The sequence below is a fragment of the Fimicolochytrium jonesii genome (genome assembly GCF_025526975.1).
Source record: "Fimicolochytrium jonesii strain JEL569 chromosome Unknown EV422scaffold_1, whole genome shotgun sequence".
Lineage (NCBI taxonomy): Eukaryota > Fungi > Chytridiomycota > Chytridiomycetes > Spizellomycetales > Powellomycetaceae > Fimicolochytrium > Fimicolochytrium jonesii.
This window is the reverse complement of record NW_026515668.1, coordinates 1,312,772-1,337,701: the sequence shown is the minus strand read 5'-3', so window position 1 is coordinate 1,337,701 and position 24,930 is coordinate 1,312,772. Positions and strand designations below refer to the sequence as shown.

At 51.9% G+C, this 24,930-nt stretch overlaps 7 protein-coding genes across 7 annotated transcripts; 5 read left to right on the top strand and 2 right to left on the bottom strand.

Moving 5' to 3' along the window:
• Positions 1-88: 88 nt before the first annotated feature.
• EV422DRAFT_512177 (uncharacterized protein) lies at positions 89-2,014 on the bottom strand. Its single transcript, XM_053069060.1, has 7 exons — positions 1,766-2,014; positions 1,597-1,672; positions 1,099-1,498; positions 930-1,021; positions 771-856; positions 581-708; positions 89-493 (listed from the first exon to the last, which is right to left on the bottom strand). The coding sequence occupies exons 2-7, from the start codon at positions 1,643-1,645 to the stop codon at positions 316-318; spliced, it is 933 nt and encodes a 310-aa protein (XP_052930228.1). The 5' UTR covers positions 1,646-1,672; positions 1,766-2,014; the 3' UTR covers positions 89-315.
• Positions 2,015-4,159: 2,145 nt separating this feature from the next.
• EV422DRAFT_502697 (uncharacterized protein) lies at positions 4,160-7,000 on the top strand (the record flags this gene model as incomplete). The annotated part of the gene is made up of 5 exons (XM_053068289.1): positions 4,160-4,348; positions 4,451-4,795; positions 4,880-4,996; positions 5,075-5,996; positions 6,051-7,000. 5 exons carry the CDS (start codon positions 4,160-4,162, stop codon positions 6,998-7,000), a joined length of 2,523 nt encoding a protein of 840 aa, XP_052930227.1.
• A 1,104-nt stretch (positions 7,001-8,104) lies between these two features.
• EV422DRAFT_502696 (uncharacterized protein) lies at positions 8,105-9,362 on the top strand (the record flags this gene model as incomplete). Its single annotated transcript, XM_053068288.1, has 4 exons — positions 8,105-8,367; positions 8,400-8,616; positions 8,683-9,003; positions 9,093-9,362. The coding sequence occupies 4 exons, from the start codon at positions 8,105-8,107 to the stop codon at positions 9,360-9,362; spliced, it is 1,071 nt and encodes a 356-aa protein (XP_052930226.1).
• A 2,983-nt stretch (positions 9,363-12,345) lies between these two features.
• On the top strand, positions 12,346-13,155 carry EV422DRAFT_490905 (uncharacterized protein; the record flags this gene model as incomplete). Its single annotated transcript, XM_053067493.1, has 3 exons — positions 12,346-12,428; positions 12,493-12,890; positions 12,950-13,155. 3 exons carry the CDS (start codon positions 12,346-12,348, stop codon positions 13,153-13,155), a joined length of 687 nt encoding a protein of 228 aa, XP_052930225.1.
• Positions 13,156-14,642: 1,487 nt separating this feature from the next.
• On the top strand, positions 14,643-15,929 carry EV422DRAFT_490458 (P-loop containing nucleoside triphosphate hydrolase protein; the record flags this gene model as incomplete). Its single annotated transcript, XM_053067467.1, has 3 exons — positions 14,643-14,963; positions 15,039-15,464; positions 15,576-15,929. Coding segments are annotated over 3 exons (1,101 nt in total), but the record flags the coding sequence as incomplete, so codon positions are not given.
• Positions 15,930-17,692: 1,763 nt separating this feature from the next.
• EV422DRAFT_19868 (uncharacterized protein) lies at positions 17,693-20,142 on the top strand. The gene is made up of 2 exons (XM_053065270.1): positions 17,693-18,978; positions 19,048-20,142. The coding sequence occupies exons 1-2, from the start codon at positions 17,821-17,823 to the stop codon at positions 20,023-20,025; spliced, it is 2,136 nt and encodes a 711-aa protein (XP_052930223.1). The 5' UTR covers positions 17,693-17,820; the 3' UTR covers positions 20,026-20,142.
• Positions 20,143-21,473: 1,331 nt separating this feature from the next.
• EV422DRAFT_512164 (ribosomal protein S6e-domain-containing protein) lies at positions 21,474-23,256 on the bottom strand. Its single transcript, XM_053069059.1, has 4 exons — positions 23,206-23,256; positions 22,676-22,740; positions 22,018-22,561; positions 21,474-21,930 (listed from the first exon to the last, which is right to left on the bottom strand). Exons 1-4 carry the CDS (start codon positions 23,209-23,211, stop codon positions 21,811-21,813), a joined length of 735 nt encoding a protein of 244 aa, XP_052930222.1. The 5' UTR covers positions 23,212-23,256; the 3' UTR covers positions 21,474-21,810.
• Between the last annotated feature and the right edge of the window lie 1,674 nt (positions 23,257-24,930).

The following is a 24,930-nucleotide window of genomic DNA, read 5'->3' as shown; positions in this document are numbered from 1 at the left end:
GAATTCGACAGCGCGTAAAAGGCCATGAATTCCGTCAGGATCCGCACCCCCGACCAGCAACGAAAAGACAAAAGGATCTGAAGCCAACCAGTGCGAAGTTACATTTGATATTTTCGGAGAATGGTTGCCAAAATTTCAAAAAGAGGAGAGCGGATATACTCAGCTGCGCCGATGAACAGAGGGCACAGCAAAGAAGACCAAATGCCGGATATCACATCCAGAAAACCGTAAAAGGCGCATGACCCCAAGAAAACCAAAAATAAAGAATGGCAAATCTTATCGCCAGATGCGAGACGCTTTCGACCTTTCAAGTTTTTACTGGGGGTTCATGAAATCACCCTTGTACTCCTTGAAGAAGTCGAAGAGAGTGGTCGGCTTCTCGACGATCAGGTCTTTGAGGTCAGAAGTTGCCTTTTGCAGCTTGCCCTCGCGGACGAGGCGGAAGTCTTCGAGGATAAGTTCAACCTCCGAGGGGTCCATTTGGGGGATTTGGCTGCGGAGGTGGGAGAGGAAGGATGTGCGGTGAGATTGATCTGAGCGAGATACGGACGTCGTCTTGAGAAGGTGGGCAGACAAGTACCTGAGGTATTCTTTAGCCTCTTCTTCGGGAATATCCTTGAAGGTCAGTTTGTGGTCGAGGCCGGCTTCTTTAGCCGCATTCACTATGTCTTCGCCACTAACAACCTCGGTGCCGGTGAGGTGGAAGGTCTGGGGTATACGTGAGGTTAGCCTTGTCAGGCTTCGCAGAACGGTACGACGATGACGCTTACCTTGTCGCGGAACTTGTCAGACATCTCGCTGCCACTAGTAGCAAGAGCGAGGACCGCAATAGCCACATCACGGTTGTCGACCGGCGCTGGAAATGAGGACATATTAGATAAGGAAATGCATGAAACTCATGCAGCCGAATGCGTAGAAGACTAGCATACCGAATTTGCCCTTTCCCATGGGCAAACCAAGGAATCCGTTCTCTTTCATTTGCTTGGCGTACAAGAACAGATTCTGCATGTAGTGGCCGGATCTTGACGGTTCGATGAAAATATGTGTGTTAGAAGACGTCGCAATGACGAAAGAACATGATATGCCAGAACAACTCACCTGGCGAAAGCGACGTGGCAGTTACCCTTGCCGCACTTTTCCTTGATATACTTCTCAATCTCCACAAACTTGCGGTACTGCTTGGCATCCGGAGCCAGCTCAGCGCAACAGTCCGAGAGCACGACGCAGTTCTTGACATTACACTTCATGGCGCAGTCCATGAGCTTCTTAGCGACCTCAACCTTGTTCTCCGAGGCAGGCGGGATGAGGATGACCGTGTCCATGTTCTGCATGGCCTGGCATAGTTCTTCGCAGGAGGCTTCGGCGGGGTCGCAGGTGATGAGTTTGACATTGTCGTACTCGCGCTCTTTGGTCTCGACGTTGGGCGAGATTTGCGCGCACATGTGCATGTCGGTAAGGTTGTGGTACTTGCGGTTGAATTCGGCGAGAATGGCGTCCGCTGTGGTATACCAGGCAAGAAACCCAAGCACTCAGTAGGTGGACATGGCTGAAACTTTTTCCCAGGCAGTACCAACACCGTTCTCGAACGCAACTTACCTGTACGGGACTCAGCCGTGGTGACGAGGATGTTGATCTTGGTGGACATTTTGGATGTGGTTAGTGAGTGTGAGCTGTGGATTTTGGGTTTCCGACGTTGTAGCGATGTTAATATTCACAAGCAAGCCGGTGAGGGGAAGAAGAAGGAAGTCCGGCGCTGTGCTTTCCTTTTATATCAACCTGCCGGTGCCCCAGAAACCTTACGCACTATGCGGAATGTCACGGTGACGTTCGGGAATACCCCACACTTTTTCGTTTTGTTCTTCTCCCCCAATATAAGTCCGTGACGTCTGGTTTTTTGTGTGGAGATATACGGGAGAGTCAGACCAAGGATATCCATAGCAGAACTCGTCATGTCACTTCCGGAAAGTGAGTGGGACAGGTTTCTCAGTTGCTCGCATCCGGTCTTCCTACACGTGCAGGACAGACATCCTACCATATTCACTCGTCGCTGCAACCCCGAGGAACTTCATGATGCCCAGACTGAAACGGATGCAGGCAATCCCAACTTCCGTTGGCCACCCTGCTAGCAATAACGACAGTGAATCGTGTGAAGGCTATTGTCAAGGCTGGCAAGCAAGACTCAAACAATCTAACTATGCGCGGGAGCTTTTCATATGGCTGGAGGTTTCATTCCAGATCTTTAAGTCCCCCTGTATTTGCGGTGAGCACCTTCGCTTCGAAGGTAAGTCGGGCACATGTAAGACACTGCACCGTGGGTGGAGGCCCGTTCAGCGGAAAGCCGACCTTGACATTTGCAATGGGCATTGATGGCTGCCACGAGAGCAAAACGCGCTTTCCCACAAAAGGCAAGACGTTTTTTCGAATACCTAGGACAGAAAGCAGATTTTTACCCAAAACACTAACTTCATTTATTCAATTGTATGGCGGAGAAGATGAAGGTATATATGTACAGAGAAGAAGAAAGGGAAAAAAGCGGGAGGGATATGGTATGGTACAAAAGTTCCGTCCAATAATGTGAACTCCCAGGAGCGAAGTCGATCGACATTTCTCTTTCACAGCATTTCGTCCGACGGAACTAATCTACTTGCGCTTCAGTTTCTCTAGTGCATGGAGGCCCAGACTCCGTACTCGGTTGGTAGCTTGTCCACTGGTGGTTTGTGGAGCTTCTTCTGTCCGGGTGCTGGTGCAGCGCTCGCGGCTGCGACCGGCTCGGTCGATAAGAATGAGCGCTTAAGGGATCCGAAGAGGGATGCGCCGGAGAGTGGGGAGCCGGATGCGGAGCCCACGGATGTAATCGACGAGAGAGACATGGACCTCTGGCGTTGGGGGATCTCAATCGACGGGGTGGGGTTGGGGGTGTGCATGTTGTAAGGTACTTGCTTTAACGATGAAGTCGTAGTGCACGAAGGGTCGGTGCGAACCACGAGGGATTGCGATTTGCTGATCTATATATATATGCGAGGAGGAGCACGGCAGGTATTTATCTTCTTCGAAGGAAAGTATTCGATGTCCTTGGCTCTATGCCGTCCAGTAACCGATGTGGCAGGTGTCCGTGAAGCAGGCTGCTAATCGCGGAAACTCAGATTTGAGTACGAAAAGAGTGGTTGAAAAGGGGCAGCTTGCGTTGTTTCAAAGGTTCCCGGATGTTTGTGGTGTAGGCGAGCGTAAGCGAATGTAAGAAAGGAAAGGGGGATATCTTTGGGACGGCGAGGAGATCCATATCGCTTTTATATCCGCACAATTCATTAGAGCCGGGTAATCGGCCGGCGGGCAAGCCTCGCGAGAAGACATCCCGATAGGAGACGGGCTGGTAACACCACGCCAGCGTGTGGATGGCACACACCGCCCACAAGTTTATCAGCCGGAGTTGGGCCCCGGAACGGCGGTGCTTCAATTTCACAATGTCCAAACAGTCACCCCTGGCGCGGTCCTCCCTAGGGCTTTTCTGATAAAGCCTGCCTTGGCATCGCTCGGAATAGGTCACGCGCCGCCAGATTTGTCAAATTCCAGGGTTCCGTCCAAGTCGTTCGGTAACCTGAATTTAATTTGATCTCCAAGTTGATGAGAGATCCATGTGTAACAATTGTGTGCCTCAGCTTCGGAGGGATGCACACCATGAACCGGCGGTAAACCGACTTCTGGACGTCGGTGTCAACTTCGCAAGGGCGATCGCCGTCACGTCAAAAAACGATATTAAAGTACAACCATAACCCAAAACAGTGCAAAAAACGGGTGATTTAAATTTTCATATGACCACGATGTTGGGCGCACGTTGTCTGGATGAACATCGCGATGTCATTTTAGCCTGTCGAAACGCGTCAAATGCATAACGTAATGACATCGTCCAGATCTCCGAAACTGACATATCCTTTCCACAAACCTCTGCATATCGAAACCACATTCCGCCCATGCAAACGCTGTATGAACATGCATTGTCATGCCGTTTGGATGAACACACTGTTATGTTTTCCACATACGGTTTATATCTCCAGGATGAAAAACCTCATGTCCAATGCACGTCCCGCTGTGAGCGGCCTTCGTCACAAAGTCCGTGGGCAAAGCGTGGGCGTGGGAAAATGTGCCCTTCGTCACAAAGTCCATGGGCAAAGCGTGGGCGTGGGAAAATGCGCCATTCCAACAAAATCCAACAAAATCCAACAAGATCCAACAAGACCTTGTTTTTTTCTACACCGCTGCGAACACAAGGGTAGATACACACAGGGATAACCATTCTGCTCCAGTTGGGTACTTGTTCCGGATATTGCTGAAGCCGTTTGGACACAAGAAAGTGCTGTGCACGGCCTGTAACGTCTGCGTTAGCGATTGACCGTTCCACACCTGCCGCCACCTTGCATCGACTCAACATGAACTTGCTATCGCACAAATGCAGGTTGCCACCCACAGACCCCCATCCAAAATTGAGGATATGTTCACAGACGACTGCAGCAGCAATGCCATGGATGTTGACCCGTTCTACGCAACCGAGCTGGCCAATCATCATGAAATTGTCAGTGAGGGAGAACAGATGCGCCGTCATGAGGATGAGGCAATCAAAAATGAACGTTATGGAGATTATGTTGAACCCATCAGCGACAGTGACACATCAGGCAATGACGAATGCCCGTCGGATTATGGTTCAGATATCGATATCAACCAACAAGGGGAGGATGGCGCCGCAGAAACGTACCTCGATTTTGGCAGCAATGAAGATTATTATCCCTTTAGCAGCAAGAAGGTGGGTGACCAGCTCCTTACCATCGACTCTGCTCCCCCTCCGTCGTAGCATTGCCCGTTGCTCACAATGTCTAACCCCCTACAGGTAGCATTATGCGCCCTTTTAATGAACATCCCGAGACATCCAATCTCGGAAGGGCTTCTGCAGCTAATATGGTGGTGGGCGCGGGAGTTCGGCGTTGTACTTCCGAGCATTGCAAAGGTAACCACGACCACTGACCCGATCGTTCAGCTGGAATTCTCGTGATGAATTGGCTTAACCCCATTCCCATCCCGACAGGTGGAAAAAGAACTCGACGCCGTAATGCTGAAGGTCGGATGCCAGAGCCGTGTTGGGACAACACAGGAAGGCGACAGCGTGCATATCAACAGCGTGACCAGTGCCGTCATGCAAGATGTTGCCAATCCAGTAGTGATGCGGCACCTGCGCACGTTCAGTGAAGATGTGGAATCGGGCATATCAGAGCTGTGTCACAGCCAGAGGTGGAAAACCGACCCCTGTCTGCGCTTGCCCATGGTCCGGCACGGCGGCAATAGCTACTTCATTGGCGACTTTGCAACTGCAGATGGAACCCTCCTTCACATCAAGCGATTTTTCACCCGCAAAGGGCAGCTGTGGTTGGAGGGACAGAAGATGCGGCTTGACGTCAGCGGTTATTGGATCACTGACATCGAAGTACTCAGACCTGTGGCGACTCTGACCTCGCAACTCACACCTGAATTTGAAGAGCGGAAATTGGGTGGTCATGAGCTTGTGGGATTCAAGAGTTCACGGCGGAACAAAAGCAGGATCTACGAAGATGATGAACGCTCCTCCATCTTGTCTCCACATCACCTGAAGATTGTGATTGGGAACAGGCGAGTAATAATCACCCCGCTCATCTTGTACTGTGATGACGTCTCGGGCAATCGGTCAAAAAAATGGAATTGCCATTACAACTGGTGCTTCCAACTAGCGGGCTTACCTTTCAAATATTGCCAGATGGACTACAATACACATTTTATCGCCACAAGCAACTGCGCATCACCGTTGGACATTGGAAAACTCGTTGTCAATGATATCCGCAACGGCCTTGAGCGAGGCGTTCTGGCTTACGATGCACGTCTTATGGAGGAAGTTGTCGTTATTGGCTACACGTTTTGTGTTGAAGGTGACAACCCCATGCATAACGAGCTCACGTCCATGATTGATATCAAGAATGGTACGCACTTCTGTTGATTCTGCAAGGTCAGCGGAAATGTCAAAACATGCCGAGACCTCCATCAACTGCTCCAGCTTAGTATGGCGAGGAGTTGGAGGGAGACAAAGGATACACTCGACAAGCAGGTCGTCATCGCAAAGACGCAGGGGGTAACCGCCCTACAACGCAACCAGAGAGAGAACGGTGTCAAGTCCACATACGCCACCAACCTGCTTACCAAGCTGACCTCCATGCGCTCACAAAAATTGCCGCTGAGTGACATCGACAGGCACGCAGCCCTCCATATCGCTCAGTATGGTCTGAATCCGTTGTTTGATCTTGTGGGTTTCGACGGGCACGAGGATAGTCCGGTGGAAGCTCTCCATACAATCCTCCTAGGAACAGTCAAGTGGCTATGGCGGGCAACCATCAAACACATGGCGAGGCGGCCAGAGAAGATAGTTTTCGCAGCGCGGCTTGACTCGATGGCTACAAGGGGGCTTGATACCACATTCAAAAGCAAGCAGTTAATCCAGTACTCACACAGCCTGATTGGGAAGGATTTCCGCGCGATTGCCCAAGTTGCGCCGTTCCTTTGCCGAAATCTTCTCTCACCCGAATGGACCAACGCATGGATGGCAATGAGTGAGCTGACGGCGATGATTTACACGGAAAGCATCGAGGATATGGAGACATACCTTCGCGCACTCACTCAGGGCATACATGTCACTATTGCTAGGATGTGCGACGTCGACGACGATTTCTTCAACAAGCACAAGTTCCACATCATCTTACACTTCCCCGAAAGCATACGACGGTTTGGTCCCGCACGTTTGTACGCCAGCGAAAAATTTGAAGCATACAATCCTATCATGCGGGGCCATTCCGTGCACAGCAATCGGCAATCGCCATCAAAGGACATTGGACAAAGGTTTGCACGGTATCAAACACTCCGGCATGTCTTCTCTGGTGGATATTGGCTGGAGGGCTGGAAAAGGGAGAGAGTGGACTTCCGCTGGATCTGACCTCCGATGGCTGTTTGCGGAGAATCGCGAAGTTTGTCGGCTTATGGGCTATCGAGATGAGAATCTTCCAACCAGTGGAGTCGCCCTGCGAATTCGAATACAGGAGCAGAGTTTGCGATTCTCTGAGCTTTCATCTCCGGTGTTCGAGATCCCTGACGCATTGAGTCCCCTGCACTACGAGGACCCAACAATACACCGGTATCAACAACTGGTCACGGCTTCCTCTTGATGTTCATTAGGCGACTTTGCAATGCTACCAGATGGCGGTGTCGTGCGCTTCTTGATATTCTTTCGCTGTGCAACGACTGTCGATAACCGGTGCTTTGCTATTGTCCAACAATATGAGGTACTCTGCAACACAGTCATCCTCCAATGTCCGGTAATCCGAGGGACAGCACGCACAAGTCTCATCAGATTGCATGGGGGTATCACGGTTGTTAATGTTCAGCACGCATGTACCGATGCATGCACCATCAAGGAGATGCCAGTTCGACGTCGAAGGACCAAAATTCAAAGTCTCATGCCACATGTGTGGCACTGTATAACGGACGAGTACCTGCTCAATCGATATTGCTTCAAAACCCCTCTGATTTGGAAGGAACATGCTTGGGACCAGGAGGAGGAGGTTGACCTGGAAAGCAAGTGCGGCGAAGTGATTCGACGTCGGCAGTTGAGGGAATTCCTCGATGCTCAGGAAAGGACCCAAGACAGTGGAAGTGAATGCGGTTCAGTGATATCGAAAGGGTAGTCGACGGGCAAGAGGCAGAAAGGAGGACGGAATAGGGGGAGTGCAAGCGCTGGGGCAAGTGGGGAGGCGAGTGCAAGCGCAAGTGGGGAGGCAACACCGGAAGGACGCGCCTTACGTGAGTAACTCTGCGCCCATTGGACACATTATTGACGGGGCTAATTGTAAAATCATCGACAGCACCGCCGTTTTCTTTTGAAGGCATCACTGCTTTGCTCAATCGGACACGACAATGAGGAATGCAAAAATGTCGGAACGTTTTGTCCGTGCTGAGCTTCTCACGCTCGCAAATTTCACCTTCACCTGCGTTGCCATTCTGCTGATTCCTTCCATTTTCCAACGCACTACATTCAATCACCATGGAGGGACTCGGGTTCAATTTCGGAGACACTACGAATGCCCCCGGTGATAACGGGGATGGCAATCAAACTCCTTCGAGAGGGTCACAGCGGTCTGGCCAGGCCGTAGCGTCGCCTAGCTCAAGTGGTTCCAATAAACGTCTCCGGCTTGGAACAACCAACCACCCTCCTACATCTGGATCACGTCTCCTACATCCCATGCGCTCGTCTCCAGGCGCCAACCTGTTCGCCAACCACCCTGCCACTTCCTCTTCCACGCCGCAGTCAGCCAGCCGCACCCCCGCAGCTAACTTAGTAAGCTCGGATTTCCATTGTCGGTACAACAAGCGACAAATGTCGTATGTGGTGCCAACCTTGACCCAGACCTCTCGGACAAGGCTCTACGCTTTGCCAGTAAAGGTTTGGGCGAGCAGTTATTGCAGCTGTACATCCTAGGCGAAAGCAACACAAAGCACACAAAGCAAGCCCAGCGCCTCGTCAATGATGTTTGGGAAATACCTCAAGAATGCAGGGTGCATTCATTGCCGAAGACAGTCATGACCGGACAAACCTCTTACTTCACCTTCTTATCAACGTAGATTAACATCCGCAAAGAGGCAAAGCGCATGGTGCGCAATCCTTGTATTTCCGGCTTTGTTAATGAGGCAGAGGCTTTGACGAACAAAATCTTTGATCGTCAATGGGGCGTCTCTAAAGATGCTGGCAAGATCCCCGCCCGCCGTGCGTTGGTCAAAAAAGAAGCTAGTGTGAACATCTCTCGTGTGAAAGCGGATCTAAAGAAGGTTATCTGGGACGCAAAGACAAACACCGTCAACCAGGGCAAGCTGGAGGACTTTGCGACCAACCTTTTTCGGGCTAAGGTCCTCACAGAAGACCATGTGCAGAGGGCTGCAATGATGGTAAGGCTTCGCAACAATGAGTTGGTTGTCTGCGTACATATCTGTCATGTCCTCACTCGTCAATCGTTGCACTCTGATGGTTTGTGTAGAGGGCTCTAACCGCTGGGATGAACGAGAAGAGCCGTGCACCCAAAGAATTCTGGATTTCGATGACTCGCGGCATCCAGAAATACGTCGCTCTGGACGACACTGCGCGCCAGACCATAATGGATGAATGCCTCCGGAACAAACGTCAACAATACACGGAGAATCAGGATGTTACAACTGGGGACTCGGACGACGACGAGGGAACCAGCCGCAACATCTCTCCTGGGAATGAGGGCAGCAAATCGGGATTCGAGGGTATTGAGGGGGAATGATGCATCCGCGGGTTGTTGGGTGAAGCGGGATGAGCACTGGCGTTATCGATTATGGTAGTTGTGCAACATGGCTGCTTGCGGTGCTCGCCTCTGTTTCTTCGCGTGTATATACATGTGTATACATATAGATATTGGCATTTCGGTGTGAGCAAGACCAGCGCACCTGCGTATGTGAATACAATGTCATTTCGTGTGTGAAATGCACGTACCGGCGCATGCTGAATAGATGTGCGAATGTTGCGTTTTGACGACGTGGAAAACATTATTTCAGCATCTGGGGTGAGAAGATGTTGTTTTCGCATCCGTTTTGCGTCGAAACAGCATGAATGGTCACATGTTTATCACAATGGCAAGACGTGTTTAGAATTTGCGCCCCCTGATACTGTTTGGACGTCTCGTCATGACGACCTCTGCACGGGAAAGATATGAATACGATAACAGCAGCGACGTGACAAACACAACGGCAAAATTTAGGGTTGTACTGTAAAGTACATACTGTACAGTACTGTTACATGTAGCATCCGGCACAACTCCTTTTGACCACTTATAGTGAATCCTCCAAATCTTCCTTTGTCGACGAATACATGGGCATAACCATACTGGTAGTTGAGTTCTTCGGGAATGCGCTCCAGTATTCCAGTATTGGACCAGAGAGGAGTATTGCAGGACTTCATATCTGGCATCCTCCACCAATCTAAACCTAAGAGAGGTAGTGAAAGGGGTATGAATGCAAGGCACAACCGATAGAAATGCGAAAAGGGCGGGGGGACTGGACGGACCCGCCGAATAGCGATGTCGGACACCCCACGAACGCGTTCTCAAATACTCCCAGACATGGGTTCACATTTGCAAGACTGCCGTCGCAGCAAAGACTGGAATGCGCTAGCCTCCTCAAGGCGACTCTATAGTCGCTCAGTTGGACGTTACTCCAATGTCCTCTTTCAACCCTGGTTTCAACCCTGCTCGGAAGACCATTCGAACATACGGGAAGCGGACACATCGAGTCGTGCAACGCGCAGCCGAAGACGTTGACGCGGTATTTGAAGAAGTCGCTGAGAAGGAAAAGTCACGTCCCGTGGATGACAGGGAAGAACCTGCGGGCCGTCCCAAAACGAGGCGGTCGGCTATTTCGGGGACGGAGGTTGGCAAACGGGCAAAGCATCCTGTGCGTACGGCGCGAAAGGTAGTCACGAGCAGTTCAAGTTCGTCTTCTTCGTCGGAATCCAGTAGCAGTAGCGATGAGTCTTTCATAAGGCCACGGGCCGCTACGAGGAAAGCATCCCCGCAGAAGAAAGCCTCGACCCCTCTCATGAAACCCCCCTCACCCGGCCATCTTTCCGTAAACATTGGATGCACGGCAGATGCATCGTTCGCGCGTTCACCCCGCCGCACGGCCACCGCAACGACTTCCCGGACACCTACCGCGACCGAAACTTCCTTTGCTGACAAAAATCCGAGATCTTTCCTCCTGGTTGAGGGTGGGCTTGATATAAGCCCCATTGCGCGCATGGTGGGGATGCAGCCGGACCCGTCTTTGTTAGAGGTTTCCAAATATTCGCTTACAACCGGCGAGGAGACCCGATGCTTGGAGAGCTTGAGTATGGAGCTTGAGCGTTTTGATGGCCTAGGCGGGCTCAATATTGACGATCCAGGGGGAGATGTAGAGGAAGGCTTTGATCAAGCGCAGAACACGGAACAATGTCGCCGCGAAACTCCAGAAATATCATTGGCAGCAGAAGCCGACGTCAGAGAGAAATGTGATCGATTGGGGACAGCAACTGCTCCACCAAGTCCGCCAGCAGTGCCGCCTAACGCCATCAACTTGAAGGGTGGCGAAGAAGACAAACCTCCACCTCCAATGGCTGAACCCTTACCGAAGTCTGATGGAAAACGTCTGGCCCGACGTCCCAGACGGAAGAACGTGCTCTCCCTTGTGGGAAACCACATATCGATAGAAGCAGATGAGGCCGAGATGGAGGAGGAAAATAATCCCGCAGTTTCCAAAGACGAATCAGTCCGGAATGAGATGAACTCGAGCGCGGATTTAACGCCATCTCGGGCAAATTTGGGAAACGTGGCCACGGCATTGTACTCATCTCATGCGGACGCTAACATCGGTGGGAGCGACAAGCCTTGTGCCACGTTCGCTGCATGCCACGTTCCCGATACACATGCGAAGGACGGGATAGAGATACTGGGCACCGAGTCAGAGCCCAATGTCGGCGAACCTGCAGACTCCAGCACAAATTTATCACTGCTGACCAATGCACCTCTCGACGACAAGTCATCGAACAGCACTTCAGCGATGGGCTTGGTTGAAAGAGAATTCCCTGCAGAGTTGGCGGCGAAAGATGGCATCTATGCGCAAATCATACCGGATGAGTCGGGAGGATCGGAGGATGTGGGATTGAAGGAAGTGGTGGACTTGACTCAGAAAGGACTATCTACGGTATCGGAGGCGGAGGATGGCGCCGATGACCAGATAACGCCAAATGCGTCGATGCAGTCGGAAATCGAGGGATGGAATGAAGTGCGGGACTTGCTTGGACCGGCCGCAAGTTCAGAGGCGGAAGACGCCATGGGCGAACAAGTGATGCCGGAGGAGTCAAAAATAGCGGAGGGTGAGGAAGGCCAGGAACTACCCATGCAGCCACCGGAGGAACTGTTGCTTCCACGGCCGGAAAATATCCAAACGGACTGGGTTATGCCACTTACTACCAAGTCATTGATAGAGTCGGCAGAGGCGACGAGTGAAGCGAAAGCGGTGAAACCGGGGGGCTTGCAAGCGCTATTGGAACTCGCTGGGCAAACATCGTCAATATCATTCGACGATTTCCTCGAAAGAAGCCATGTCCATCGGAAGATTGGAGAAGCGACATATTCATCTGTCTTTTCTCTGACGTACCGCTCGCATGCAATGCCTGCTGCAGTCAAAATCATACCATTTCGAGAAGGGGCTGGAATGACGGCGCAGGAGCAAGACATGATGCCCGTTGAAGACGTAGTAACAGAGATACGAGTGACCCAACGCGTTGGGGTTATCGATGGGTTCGTAAATTGTCTGGGGTATGTATCTGTGCTCAAATATGCCTGCGTGCGATTCGCAAATGCTGATGGAAATGCGCCTTAGGATCGGAGTAATTCAGGGCTCATGGCCGAAGTGGCTGACAGACATCTGGGACTCGTGGACTGAAGATTCCGAAAATATTCACCCCTCCGACTTGCCCGCAGAGCAAATATACGCTCTGATCGTCCTCCCTGACGGTGGTAAAGACCTTGAGCATTCGCCACCGTTCACGATATCGCAATGCAAAAGCATCGTTCAACAGCTGGTGGCGGCTCTGGCGACTGCGGAGCATCTGCTGCGATTTGAGCACAGGGATTTGCACTGGGGGAATGTCCTTGTCAGAGATATCACTGCTGATGAAGACATGGAGCACAGTGCAGCCATACGAGACCACGAATTCAAGGTCCCATGTCACGGGATTCAAGTCTGTATTATCGACTACACCTGGGGCAGAGTAGAAGGTTGGTAGCAGTGCGATCATCCTCGTTGGCTGTGAACTTGCGCTTATTTTCTCACGCAGGCGAAGATTGTATATATACGGCAATGGACGACCCATCGTTATTTGAGGGTCCTGGGAAGGGAAAGCGAGGCGGCGATCTCCAATTCGACGTATATCGATGGATGAAAGACGAGGTCAATGATGAGTGGGGACAATTCTTCCCCAAGACGAACATTTTTGTAAGATCAGATCTATCTCCCGTATGCTGCAACTACCAAGATCTCTAACTTCTACTCCCACCCCATGAAGTGGGTTCACTACGTCCTGGACAAACTCCTAACGCGAAAACAGCAACCTCTTCCACGAACGGGACCCAAAGAAGTTCGCCAGAAAGTGATGCGAGAGCGTAAGCGCCTAGAAGCGCTCAGAGACAGAGTTTTAGAGTACTCTAGCTGCCTGGAAGCTGTAGAGTGTGAGATGTTGGGTGGTAGGGACGTTGCATTGGGGGACCGGTGGCTTGCACTTGACTCTGGGGTTGGGGACGATGTAGTAGAGGGTTTACGAACCCTTGCAATATGACCGTGCTCTCAACCAATGACTCTTTCTCGCTGAATTTTGGTTGATTACCTCATTTCGAACGCGTCGCCGCTTCACATTGCAAGGTTGCAATCGGAGACTTGTGGGCATTGCACCAGTCTAGATTCTTGAGCAGGAGGGGGGAAAGTGTGCCCCGTCCTTTTAATCACGCCCATAGGTCTTGAAACGCAAGCACAAGAGCATTTCGCATGCAACATTGAAAGTGGCATACGGCAATCTGGCGGCACAAATATACACATGCCATGTTTCCAGCAAGAGCAAACGGGAAATTGAGGTGTGGAGATCATTGACCTCTCTTTGCGACATCCTTTGCGTTTGAGCACCTTGCCCACTTTATTTCCTGGTGAGACACTAGCCCAGAGTTTATTGAGACTCAAGGAAACGAGGTTGGCAAGATGCGTAAACAAGGCCAATGGCGTATATCGTTCCAAGAATTTGCGCACAAGAAGTAGGGTGTTTCTTCACCGTCGTGTCTCGGTCTGAGTCTTGAAAATGCTGTTCCACTGCATGTGCGTCCTCGCTACTTGCGCTCCTCGCCCTGAACATCTGAGGGTTGCGGCGCCCAGATCTTTTCCGAGAATGGGAAGTCGCATTCTGATCTATCTGCTTCGCTTTTCTTTGGCCAGCTTCATGATCCAACTTAACCCGCCTATCATCCTGTCAACCCAGTTCCGTTGCGGTTCCGCTCCTTGACTTTGTGGTGTAGCAGCCTTCCGGCCAACATCGGTCATTTATTTGTAAGAATTCCTTTTCTCCACGCTGCATTCGCCGTTTGTGGTGAACCAAGCTGGTCTAAAACACGCTCGACCGTGGCATGCACTTCTTCCTTCTCCTGTCTCGGAAGCCCTCGTTGGAGAGCCGGTCCATGCTCAAGGGTTGCCAGTCCTAGTCCCGTGATGCAATACTCAGTTTCTCGAAGAAACGTGCCTCTCAGCACTGCGACCCGCGCGCCAGAGGCCAGCGTTCGCATTGTACAGGAACGGGGAAGCGGCGATGTTGGCAGTCTTTCCGCGTTGCGAATTTGGGAGGACTTGCCAAACGGCCCGGACAGAGGAACGCGTCACGACTCACATGGATCTGGGCTTGAAGACGGCTCGAAGATCGGACAAGCTTCGTCAACTCTTTGCGATCACAGGATTCACAGCAAACAACCCGCCGTCTTCGACACAATGGAAATATGGCCTCCACGTCCGTGAAAGTCGCTCTCAGAGTCCGCCCGCTGAGCGCAAAGGAAGTACTGGCAAGCGCACAGCAATGCGTCTCCTTCTACGGGCCAGGTGTCCCTCAGGTGTCCATCGCGCCCGGCAACAGCGTCAGCGTCGCAGAGTCCTTGGGCCTCACAACCGCTTCCTCGAGCTCAGCACAGGCGAAATCCTTCACATTCGACCATGTGTTTGATACCGAGAGCAGGCAGGAGCAGGTGTATGGGGAATGTGTTCAGCCGCTGGTCGAGCGATTTTTGGAAGGATTCAATGCCACGGTCCTCGCGTATGGTCAGGTGAGGACAAGATCTCGCACCCAACGTGGCTGAACCCAGCTGATCTATTTCTTCTTATGTCTATCATGCAAAAAGACGGGATCTGGAAAAACATACTCCATGGGAACCGGGATGGAGACAGCCGGTGAGAACTTCGACCAAGGCATAGTTCCAAGAGCGATTTATTTCCTCTTCGACAAATTAGCCGCAGAACAGGCGAGGTTGGGGGATGGATTTCAGTACGAGGTGCTGGTATCATTTCTCGAACTATACAACGAAGAGCTCGTTGATCTCCTCAATCCGCGGAGCAAGGATGGCAATTCGGGATTATCCATTCGTGAAGATTCCAGCGGCAGGATTGTGTGGTATGGGGTCCGCGAGGTCCCAGTGAACTCACCTGAAGGCTTACTGGAAGCGCTCGCGAAAGGCTCTCTGTGCCGAAGTACCGGATCGACCGACATGAATGCTTCGTCCTCGAGAAGTCATGCCATTTTCAGCGTCATCCTGAGGCAGCAGCGAAAAGTAGATCAAATTCCAGAAACAGATTCCGCTGCAGATGCAATACCCGAAACCGGAGAACTATCTGGAGGTGTGGTCGCGACCTCCATGGAGAACGTCAGCTCTGAAATACAGAGCCTTGTTTCGAAATTTCACTTTGTCGACTTGGCTGGGTCCGAGCGATTGAAACGCACGAACGCGGAAGGCGATCGAAAAAAGGAGGGAATCTCCATCAATCAAGGTCTACTCGCCCTTGGAAACGTTATCTCAGCATTAGGCGACGACACACGAAGGTCCGCCAATCAGCATGTCCCATACCGGGACTCGAAACTCACCAGGATGCTGCAAGACAGCCTTGGTGGGAACAGCCAGACCCTTATGCTTGCCTGCGTCAGTCCGAGTAGCAGCAATTATGCCGAGACCCTCAATACCCTAAATTATGCGAACCGGGCTCGAAACATCAAGAACAAAGTGGTCATCAACCAAGAGTGGGGCGCGAATGGAGCGAACTTTGTTGCTATGGAAAGAGAAATTCGAATCTTGCGAGCAACAGTGGCGCAATTGCGGGCTGGTGGAGCCACTTGGAACGAAATGGCAAGATCAGACACTTTTGGCGACCTCGCAGCAGCTGGGTACCAGCAGAATCAACAAATTTCCATGCCAGGCGGCATTCGCGATCGGGAGGCGCAGATGCGGATTCAAAAAAACCGTGAAACAGAAGAAGAGCTCGAAGGCATGCGACGTGAAAGGGACGCTATGCGATTCGAGAACGATCGGTTGAAATTCCGATGTTTTCGACTGCAGGACCGGTGTCGAGAGCTGGGGAAAGAGTTGGCGGATGCCATCGTCCGAAGAGATGAAGTCGTCGTGGCTTATACCCAGAGCCTGGCTCCGAGCAAGAAGCGTAAAGGAGATCACGATGACGATACAGGGGTGGCGAAACTTCGACGGGTTCTTGAGGATAGAGCACCGGCCAACACGGCGCAGGAGGTATGCGATCCTCCTAAAGAAAACGCCGACAAAGTGGAATCCACAAGCAGCGGATCATCGCCAATCCCAGGAAGCAGACACACCACTCAGGCAGCGTATCGAAGCCTGGTTGCCGCGCATCCCATCATTCAAAGTTACGTGCGCACCATCTCCGACTACCGCTTCCGTCTTTCGGAAGCAGAGGACAACATCAACTGGTACAACGATGTCCTTGCAAAGCTCAGCGGGAAGACGCGAAGCGGCAAGAACGCATTTGCTGCACCTAGTCGGAATGCGGAAGGTGGCCTCTGGAGCGCAGAAGAAATTGGGCCAGAGGCGGATGAGATCGCTGTTGAGTTTGACATTCCGTTGAAGCCTGTGTTCAAGGGTGTGCTTGAGGTCGCAAACGAAGTGGATGCACATGACGTGGTGGAAGCAGCGGGCGAGAAGCGTCTAATGGAGGCTTTGAATGCGAATCCACTTCCGACAGATGTGAGTAATCGAGTGATCGAGTTTGTTGATTTACGTCGGTGTTGTTTACTCAAAGAGACTTGATATAGTTAACGGGCATCGAGGAAACACAAGACGACCAAGGAGACTCTGCAAACGTAAAGGTTTACGGAGTTCCACGAGCAGTAAGTGACTGCGCAATCAATCTCATATTCCTTGATATGTGTTCTTAAAACGGGGTTCGTTCCAAGGTGTCCCTCGTTCGAGAACCGTCAATGCTTTTCTCCGTCACTGACGAAGGCGAAGACGACGGGTCCGCAAGCGCGGTGGACAAGGTCAAAGAGGACGCTCTACAATGTATCGCAAAAATCCAAGCAGACATCCAGGACCACGAGAAGATCATGTCGCGCATGCAAATGCGAGAACAAGAATACGAATCACTCAAAGCCTCGTACGATCAGAAACTTCGCGATTTTACAGCTGAACTACATCAAGCGAAGTCCGAGCGGGATCTGGCATTGCAAAAAATGCAGGATGGAGGAAAGCGCGACGAAAAGAAGGGCACGTTGGCCATCAAGCAACGATATGAGGACAAACGGCGCGAACTGGAAAGACAGATCGATAGCTACAAGCGACGGCTGGCGGAAACATCGAAATCGCGTGATGAACGTCGCGGAAAGGAGGAGGGGCTTATGCGCAATCTGAAAGACACTGTCCTCAGCTTGAAATCGGAGAAGGCGCGGATGGTGAAGCAGCTGAGACGGGAAAGAGAACTGGCGAGGTCTTTGGAAATGCAGAGCAAGAGAGAGATCGCGAATTTGATAAGGAAACAGAAGCGGGCTGCGGATATGCTGAAGACGATGGAGCATAAGAACCAGATACAAGTGAGGGCTTTGGTCTGTAGTCGGAACGCTGTGATCTGGTGTTAATCGAAATTTTCATTTCCCAGCTGCAAAGGATCATGTCGCAGCGCCGCACCGATGACACCCGTCAGAAAAAGTCGGTCATGAAAATCCTGAGACGGACCACAACGCCGCAACGCATCTCCAAACCGGGGACATCCAACGGCAGCGCATCTCCAAAGCGCGTCAAAGGAAATCACGGCACTTGGAAAGTCACCTCCGCGCCCGTAACGCGACCAGGGTCATCTGCGAGTGTTCTTCGACAAAGACCATCGACTGGCCTCAGCCGAACATCCGGGCGAAACTCGCCAGAAGGAAAAACGCTTTCCGAGTTGGATCTGGAAGGGTCGCTAAGTGTACGCGCCGCCCTCCGGAAAGAATTGCTGGACAAGGAACTCGAGTCTTGCCTGGCCGTCCGACGCGCAAAAGCTCTTCTGGCTGCCCTCCAAGTTCCCATGGCTAAGCTGACTGGTGAACAAAAAGAGTTGCTTGACGAGCGGGAAAAAGTGGTCAAAGCCGAAGAAGCCCGCACGGGTCGCTACGAACCTGAGGCTTGGCAGTACATGGATGGTCGCCTCGGTGAACTCGACCAAGAGATTGCGACGGTAAATGCCAAAATCGTGGAAGCTGAAGAATCTCTGAGACTTGCTCGTCTTGGCGCGGAAGGAGGATCACAACAGCAAGACGATATGGCGTCCCCAGCTGGCCCTGGGAACTCTGACCTAGGCTGGGAGAATGCGCTCAACCTTGTGCGCACGTTTGACCCGTTCGAGTTGGAAGCTGTCGTTGAGCTGTACCTTGATGAGATTGTCAAGTTGAGGTTCGCGGTCGAAGAAAGCGAAACGAGGGAATCTGATCTGAAGCAGCGGTTGAGTGACAAGGAGAGGATCACGGCGGAGCTCAAACTCGCATCGAAAGAAGCTGAGCGTAAGTTCAAAAAGGCGATAGCTGATGCTATTGAGCAAAGCAACGATACCAAGCTCGAAGAAAGAGAAGCCGAGAAGGAGAATGCGGTTGTTCGGGACGGCGCTGTGCCATCTCCAACACGGCCCGAATCGAAAACGAAGCAAGCCTGGCATGACGACGACAAAGGCGAGCCCGCTCAACCGAAAGCGGGCATTGATGTCGTGGCAGAGTCGATGAAGCCCGTCCCTATCAATTTGACAAATCCTCCCGTGACGGTTCATAGAGCGCAAGTCTCAAACGATATGCCTCAGGTTGCACCAGCTCGTGAGCGCGCAGACAGTGACATCAAGGCTCCTGACACACTTCATCTCACCGAACAGAAAGCTGCAATTACAAACATCATCCAGGAGGCGCAAGCGGCACCAGTGACCAAGAGCATGAGCTTCATGGACCGCCTTGCTCTCATTGGAGGCGGCGAGCTCGCTAAACGGCTCGCCAAGAATGTTGACAGTAAGGGGAGCACAAGGTCAGGGTCACCGACGGTGACTTCCATAAACGCGGCCGCGAGCTCACCTCCTGTCGACGAGGGAAACGTCCCTGAGGAAGTTTCATCGCGAGACGGAGATTCGCGCGGGCGAGACCAGCCTGCGTCGCCCGATCGAACCTTGAAGCCAAAGGCATCGGGTGGGAAAAGCCCTCAAAGATCGGGATCTGGCTCCAGCAGCACAAGCGCGTCGCCACGTGAGATCCTACCTCCGGGAGTCCAGCGACGAGCTCACCACATGAGAGCACCGGAAACCATCTCAGAACCCCGCGAGAGGAGTCCACGGTGGGCTTCTGCAGGTGACCGTCAGCGGGTACCGAGTACGAGTCCGCCCAAACGCGTTCAAACACCTCCGATGATCAGTCCCACTCGAAAGACAAACCCGGCACCGGAGCCCAGGCGAGGCTTCGAAGCGAACGCTGCTAGACCTCCACAGCAGGACGAGCTGCAAGCTCTTTCACCGGCGTATCCCACCACATCAATGAATCCCACCTCCAGCGCGCCTTTCCAGGCCCTTCGCACTGCATTCAACAGCGCTTACAACACCACCCACACCGCCCCATCACAACCGCCATCGTCCGCTCCGACACCGTCGACAGCATGGGCATTTAACACCTCTGTGTCGAATCCCAACAATGCAAACGCAAATCTGCGTGGACCGACCGGTGCGGATGTCTTTGAGCGACTGGCACATGCTCATACACTGGCGAGTCAGGCGAAGGTTATACACCGAGGCGGTGAGGCAGGCACCTCTACGGTCACTGCACCGAATACTCAGACGTCGCCTTCGAATACCACCAACCAGCAGCCGTAGGCTGATGGACACCGGAAACGATTGCCACTTTCGCACATTTGTTACGCGAAGTGACCGCCCATTTCATTTTTGGAAGGATAGATTGAGTGTCTGGACTGTGAATGATTTGGTGGATCACATCTGCTTCAAACCCAACGTCACGGCCGAAGAACCCCCTTCCTTTTACATCCCTAAGCGAGCAATATACCTGCCTGCCGCTGAATGTACATTTCTTAATACTCTTGACATTGGTGCTACTTGTATAATCGTTGTTTCTTAAATGTGTTTCGAGACATCTTTGCAATAATATCGGGACTTTGAATGCCATATTTCAACATGCGTACCATACATATGTACCTCATAAACCTGTAAACAAACAAATGGCGTGATGACACCTCGATCGTGTGGAGAAACAGAGCACGCGAGATTGACGCGTGCCTCGTCCTTAACACGTAAGCGCCGTACATTCGGACGTTCGGACATAACGGGACTCAGCGCTCACATACGCCCGCGCGTCTCTGTTTCTGGTTCCTTCGCCTTCCCTTTTTCCAGCCTTTCAGCGTTCCTTTTGTGAATGGCCAAGCCAGACGCAACCAACAGACCTGGAAGTTTGTGGGATAACTAAAACAGGTATGGGGAGCAACACTAGCTTGTCTGTTCAGCTGAATAGCTACTTACTGCGGACTTTTACCAAGCAGGACAGGAAAAAAGTGCATGCCCCAGAAGACGTGCTACTAGGAGAGGTAAGAGTTCCGTGTACGCTTTGAGAAAGCTTTGTCCACCCTCTACTCTACCAGGTGCGCTGATTCGGTGGTGAAGAGTTTGGACTGAGGAACCACCAACTGACTTGAGGAAGGTCATTCTTGTTCTCAAGCCACTGCACGGCTTATTGCTGCCGCCGCAAAAGAGAGGGATACTTATGTGTTCTGTGACACATGGAAGGCCATCATTAACCACCGTAACATCACCGTGCAGGAATGAAGCCGTTCTGGAGTTACAGCAGAGGAGAGCAATGAGGAGTTTGCGGGATTCGACAATGATGATGCTCAGGTTTCCTTAGATTAGTGTTTTTGTTTGTTTTGTTGTAATAATAAAGAAAGTAATAAGACAGTTGTGAAGAGCAGCCTCTTGCGCACATTATGTTCTACAATTGTTGGGGGTCTGTGTCCATATTCACAGAACGCATGGAGACGCAGGGGGTTCAAAGATGGGGGATGGTAGTTGAGCAGCTGCCTGGCGACGGTCGCGATGGTTGGCGACGCGACTGCGCAAACGTACGTACATACTGTATGTGAGCGCTGAGTAACGGGAGGACTTCGCCGGACTTCCAACTTCGGCCAAGTGCAAAACCCAGCACCGGGCGGGGACTTGCCATCTGGCATATTGCCCCTTGCAAGACTTGCTGAGTTTTAATGTCGTTTCTAATGGCGGGCGTCATCAAACTGTAGCCTGCACAGGACATACCCTTCCTCCCTCTCAATCCAACGTCTGGCCTTTGGATTCCTTTCCAACATAGAGCAGCTTCCACACCTTCTGCTTCCCCTGTTGTTCCACGCCTTTACCAACCATCAGTCCCAGTCCTCGTCAGTGAGCAAATCCAGAAAGCCCTCAAGGGTCAGATAGATATATTGAATGCTGGAAACGTTTCGACAAGATGCGTTTGCTGAATCCCCCAATCCGCATGCTGTCGAGTGTCCTTCCAAGATAAAATAAGATGACAAAAGGGATGGAAGAGAGAAATTGAATTTTTTACAACCCCAATACAGATGCGATGATCATGACCGGTATAAGCGTCACGACGCGAATCTATGCCTGGGTGGTGGATTTGCGGGTGGAGGAGAGACGACGCTTCTGGTGGAGCTCTTGACGCTTGGTGTTGCGCTCCTTGATACGTTGAGCGAGAATCTTCGCGTATTCGGCGGCATCCTAAAAAACCGTTGTTTAGTCTCATCTGTCGTTTATCGCAAGTTGAACAAGAGATCCAACGGCATTCTATGGCCTTCATTGACTCACCTCGGCAACCTTCGCGGATTGGCGAACCTTCAAGGCCTTCAGGTGACGCTTGCGCTGGATGGTACGGGGGGTGACCAGCCTTTGGATCTTGGGGGCCTTGGTGTAGCCCTTCTTGTCGCCCTTGCCGGGGATCTCACGGCGAATGACGTACTTGCGGACATCGTCATCCTTGGTGAGGTTGAACATCTTGCGGATGTTGCTGGCCCTCTTGGGTCCAAGGCGCTTGGGCACCTGAGTGTCGGTCAAGCCAGGGATGTCGGCGTCACCTTGCTTGACGACAACCAAAGCAAGGGCGGCGATGTCGGAGCCAACAATGCATCCACGGACGGACTTCCTCTTGCGCTCACCGGTACGGCGGGGGCGGTAGCAAGAGTGGCCGGCAGACAAAAGGAGACGGACACGGCGGGCCTCAAGAACACCCTGCTTCATGGGGAAACCCTGCTTGTCGTTTCCACCGGTAATCTTGAAGATGTAACCCTTGAATTCGTCACCGAGGGCATCTCCCTTAACCTCCTGCGACATGCGCTTCTCGTAGAAGATACGGCTGAGCGAAGGACAAGGCGAATCGTCAGATCGACATGCCTTCTCGACACTTTCCCACCACCCAGCTCCAGATTCCCAATATCCTCTTTGAGCGTAATTCGACAGGAATACTCACTACTTGCGCTCATCGTCGACCTCGATGGTCTTCTGGGTGCCCAGGGCGGGGTAAGCAATGTTCAACTGTAAATTGGTAACAAAGAGAATTTGAAACGATCAGTCTCCGCTCGACGGTCAATAGTATCCCCTCGGCGTTCACGGTTTCGGCATAGCCCTCCCTCCTTCTTCCGTCCACCTAGCTGGCTCTGTCCTCCCACTCGTCGTTATGGCAATGCAATTCGACGTCCCAGCCGGTTTGCACAAATTGAGCATAAATGCAATCTGCATGGTAAGCTACAGCCTCCCACTCCATAGCCGACGTCGTCACGTCCCTTGCTCTGCCGTCATTCGGTAGTCCTCGTTGTTGCGCCGGTCGTAGGTTTTCCGTGCCATTGTCCACATTCACATTCCATGCACCAATTCGACTTCCATCCATCAGCCACTCCCTCATGCATCCATCCATTGCCAGCGCACGCACGCCGCCCCTCGACCGTCGTCCATCCATCCGTTCGCTCCTGCTCCTTGTGGTGTTGCGGGTGTGATACTAACTTTCATCGTGCCTATATGTTCCCGACGTCGTCTGCTTCGTCGACTTTCCAGAGGCCTTTCAAACACTGGATGCCTTGCCGAGATTCCCTATACCGTCGACACGCGGGCCATGAGTTTAAGTCAAAAGCACGTGATGGGAATTAAGACGCGTTCTTTGTCTTTCAACAGTCTCGTCGTCCGCCAGTTGCAAAGACAAGAAGGACAACTACAGTACAACTACCAGCGGTAGTGCTAATGACTTTCACTTGATTCTTATATTCTCACAGGCGCTACGGTCGACCTGATTTCGGAGGTCGATGGATCGAACGACGAGTACTTGGGAGCGACTGGCATTGCTCTGCCCCGATGATCACATTATACCACCCACTGGACCTTGACATCTGCTCGGAAGTCAGCGCCTGGAACGTCAACCGAGGGACCACAGCATTATGACCGGCTTCAACACCCCGAATCTTCCCTTTGAGCTTTTTTCACTCACTTTCAACCAAGCAGACAGTATGGCTCAGGGAACATGGTTGCCGTCTGTCAGAAATGACCAACCACTTCCTCCAAAACCTCTACACCCGCGTGCACATCTCGAACGACCAGCTGGACCTACTCGTCCGAACTCTCACCGATCATTCCGACCGCTTTTCAGGGCTGAAGGACGTCAAGGTGGTTACCAAGCAGGTTGAATCCTCAGGCCGTGGGTCAATTACCACACCATTCTCGCCATCTCCCGCCTGGACAGTGTGCTTTTCACATGTCCTCCAGACAACCCCCACACCGGCGACCACGATACCTTTGGATGGAACAAGGGACGACTTCTTGTCCCGGTATAGGCTGCTCGCTTTAGGAGAAGGGCTCTTGAGCCTTACTGACAGTCTATGCTATCAATACGTGGACACGCAATTATCAACCTTGACTCGTGTTTGGGTCGAATGCCCCAACTTCCCTTGTTTGCGGGTGGTAGCAGGGGATTAACACCCCTTGAGCGGCACCGAGACTGGTGGTGGCAGCAGCCACCCGTCATGTACATTCAGCTGACCCTATGGGGGTACGCTGCTCATACCCTACTTCAGGATCTTCCAAAACAATTCACTTCCTTGATGTGGGCCTCGATACAAGCCAATTGGCTCTCGCGAGATGGTGCCAACGAAACCCACGTCGGGTGATCATATATGTTCTCATTACTCAGTGGGAGGAAGATGAATGGGGCAAGAACTGTCGGGCTACAACGGACGCGGCGTATTAGAGATTTGAGCCTGGCCGTGGACACGGGAAAGAGCCGAGAAGGTTGCGAAGCTAACTAGGGCCAGCCAGTAATTTGATGAGGTTCACTGCCCGTTAATGCCCACCGGATCCCTGAGCGATCTGAAGGAACACGCAGTGTAGCAAGTGTTCGTTCCCTCTGAGGACTTGAATGTATTATGAACAAAGTTGCAGCTGCTGGGAAGTTGATGATTCTCCAACCCCATGATGTACGCTATCACAAGAGTACAGAAAAAGAAAGTGCTATGTATTGATGTAGTCAGTACAACAGTGCGTTATGAGGTCCTGGTATCACTATCAGTACAGTAAAAGTAAAGGAGTATACGTTGAGGGGTAAGGGGAGGGTATTGATATGAGGCCCTTTCGAGTAAGGCCTCCTGTTCAACAAAAAAGCAAAACAAGGAAACTGCACTTCCAGAAGTAAAAAGGTGGATCCCCTATGATCCAGGATTGATTTTGTAGCCGATGACGGGC

Excerpts from the sequence above, each read along its gene's own strand:
- EV422DRAFT_512177 (XM_053069060.1), bottom strand. The coding sequence starts at position 1,645 with ATGTCCACCAAGATCAACATCCTCGTCACCACGGCTGAGTCCCGTACA. Across the intron at positions 1,499-1,596 it reads CACGGCTGAGTCCCGTACAG|CGGACGCCATTCTCGCCGAA; the intron begins GTAAGTTGCGTT and ends GGTATACCACAG. Across the intron at positions 857-929 it reads CATGGGAAAGGGCAAATTCG|CGCCGGTCGACAACCGTGAT; the intron begins GTATGCTAGTCT and ends CCTCATTTCCAG.
- EV422DRAFT_19868 (XM_053065270.1), top strand. The coding sequence starts at position 17,821 with ATGTCGCAGCGCCGCACCGATGACACCCGTCAGAAAAAGTCGGTCATG. Across the intron at positions 18,979-19,047 it reads TCTCAAACGATATGCCTCAG|AAAGCTGCAATTACAAACAT; the intron begins GTTGCACCAGCT and ends CTCACCGAACAG.
- EV422DRAFT_512164 (XM_053069059.1), bottom strand. Across the intron at positions 22,562-22,675 it reads GTCGACGATGAGCGCAAGTA|CCGTATCTTCTACGAGAAGC; the intron begins GTGAGTATTCCT and ends TCCTTCGCTCAG. Across the intron at positions 21,931-22,017 it reads AATCCGCGAAGGTTGCCGAG|GATGCCGCCGAATACGCGAA; the intron begins GTGAGTCAATGA and ends ACGGTTTTTTAG.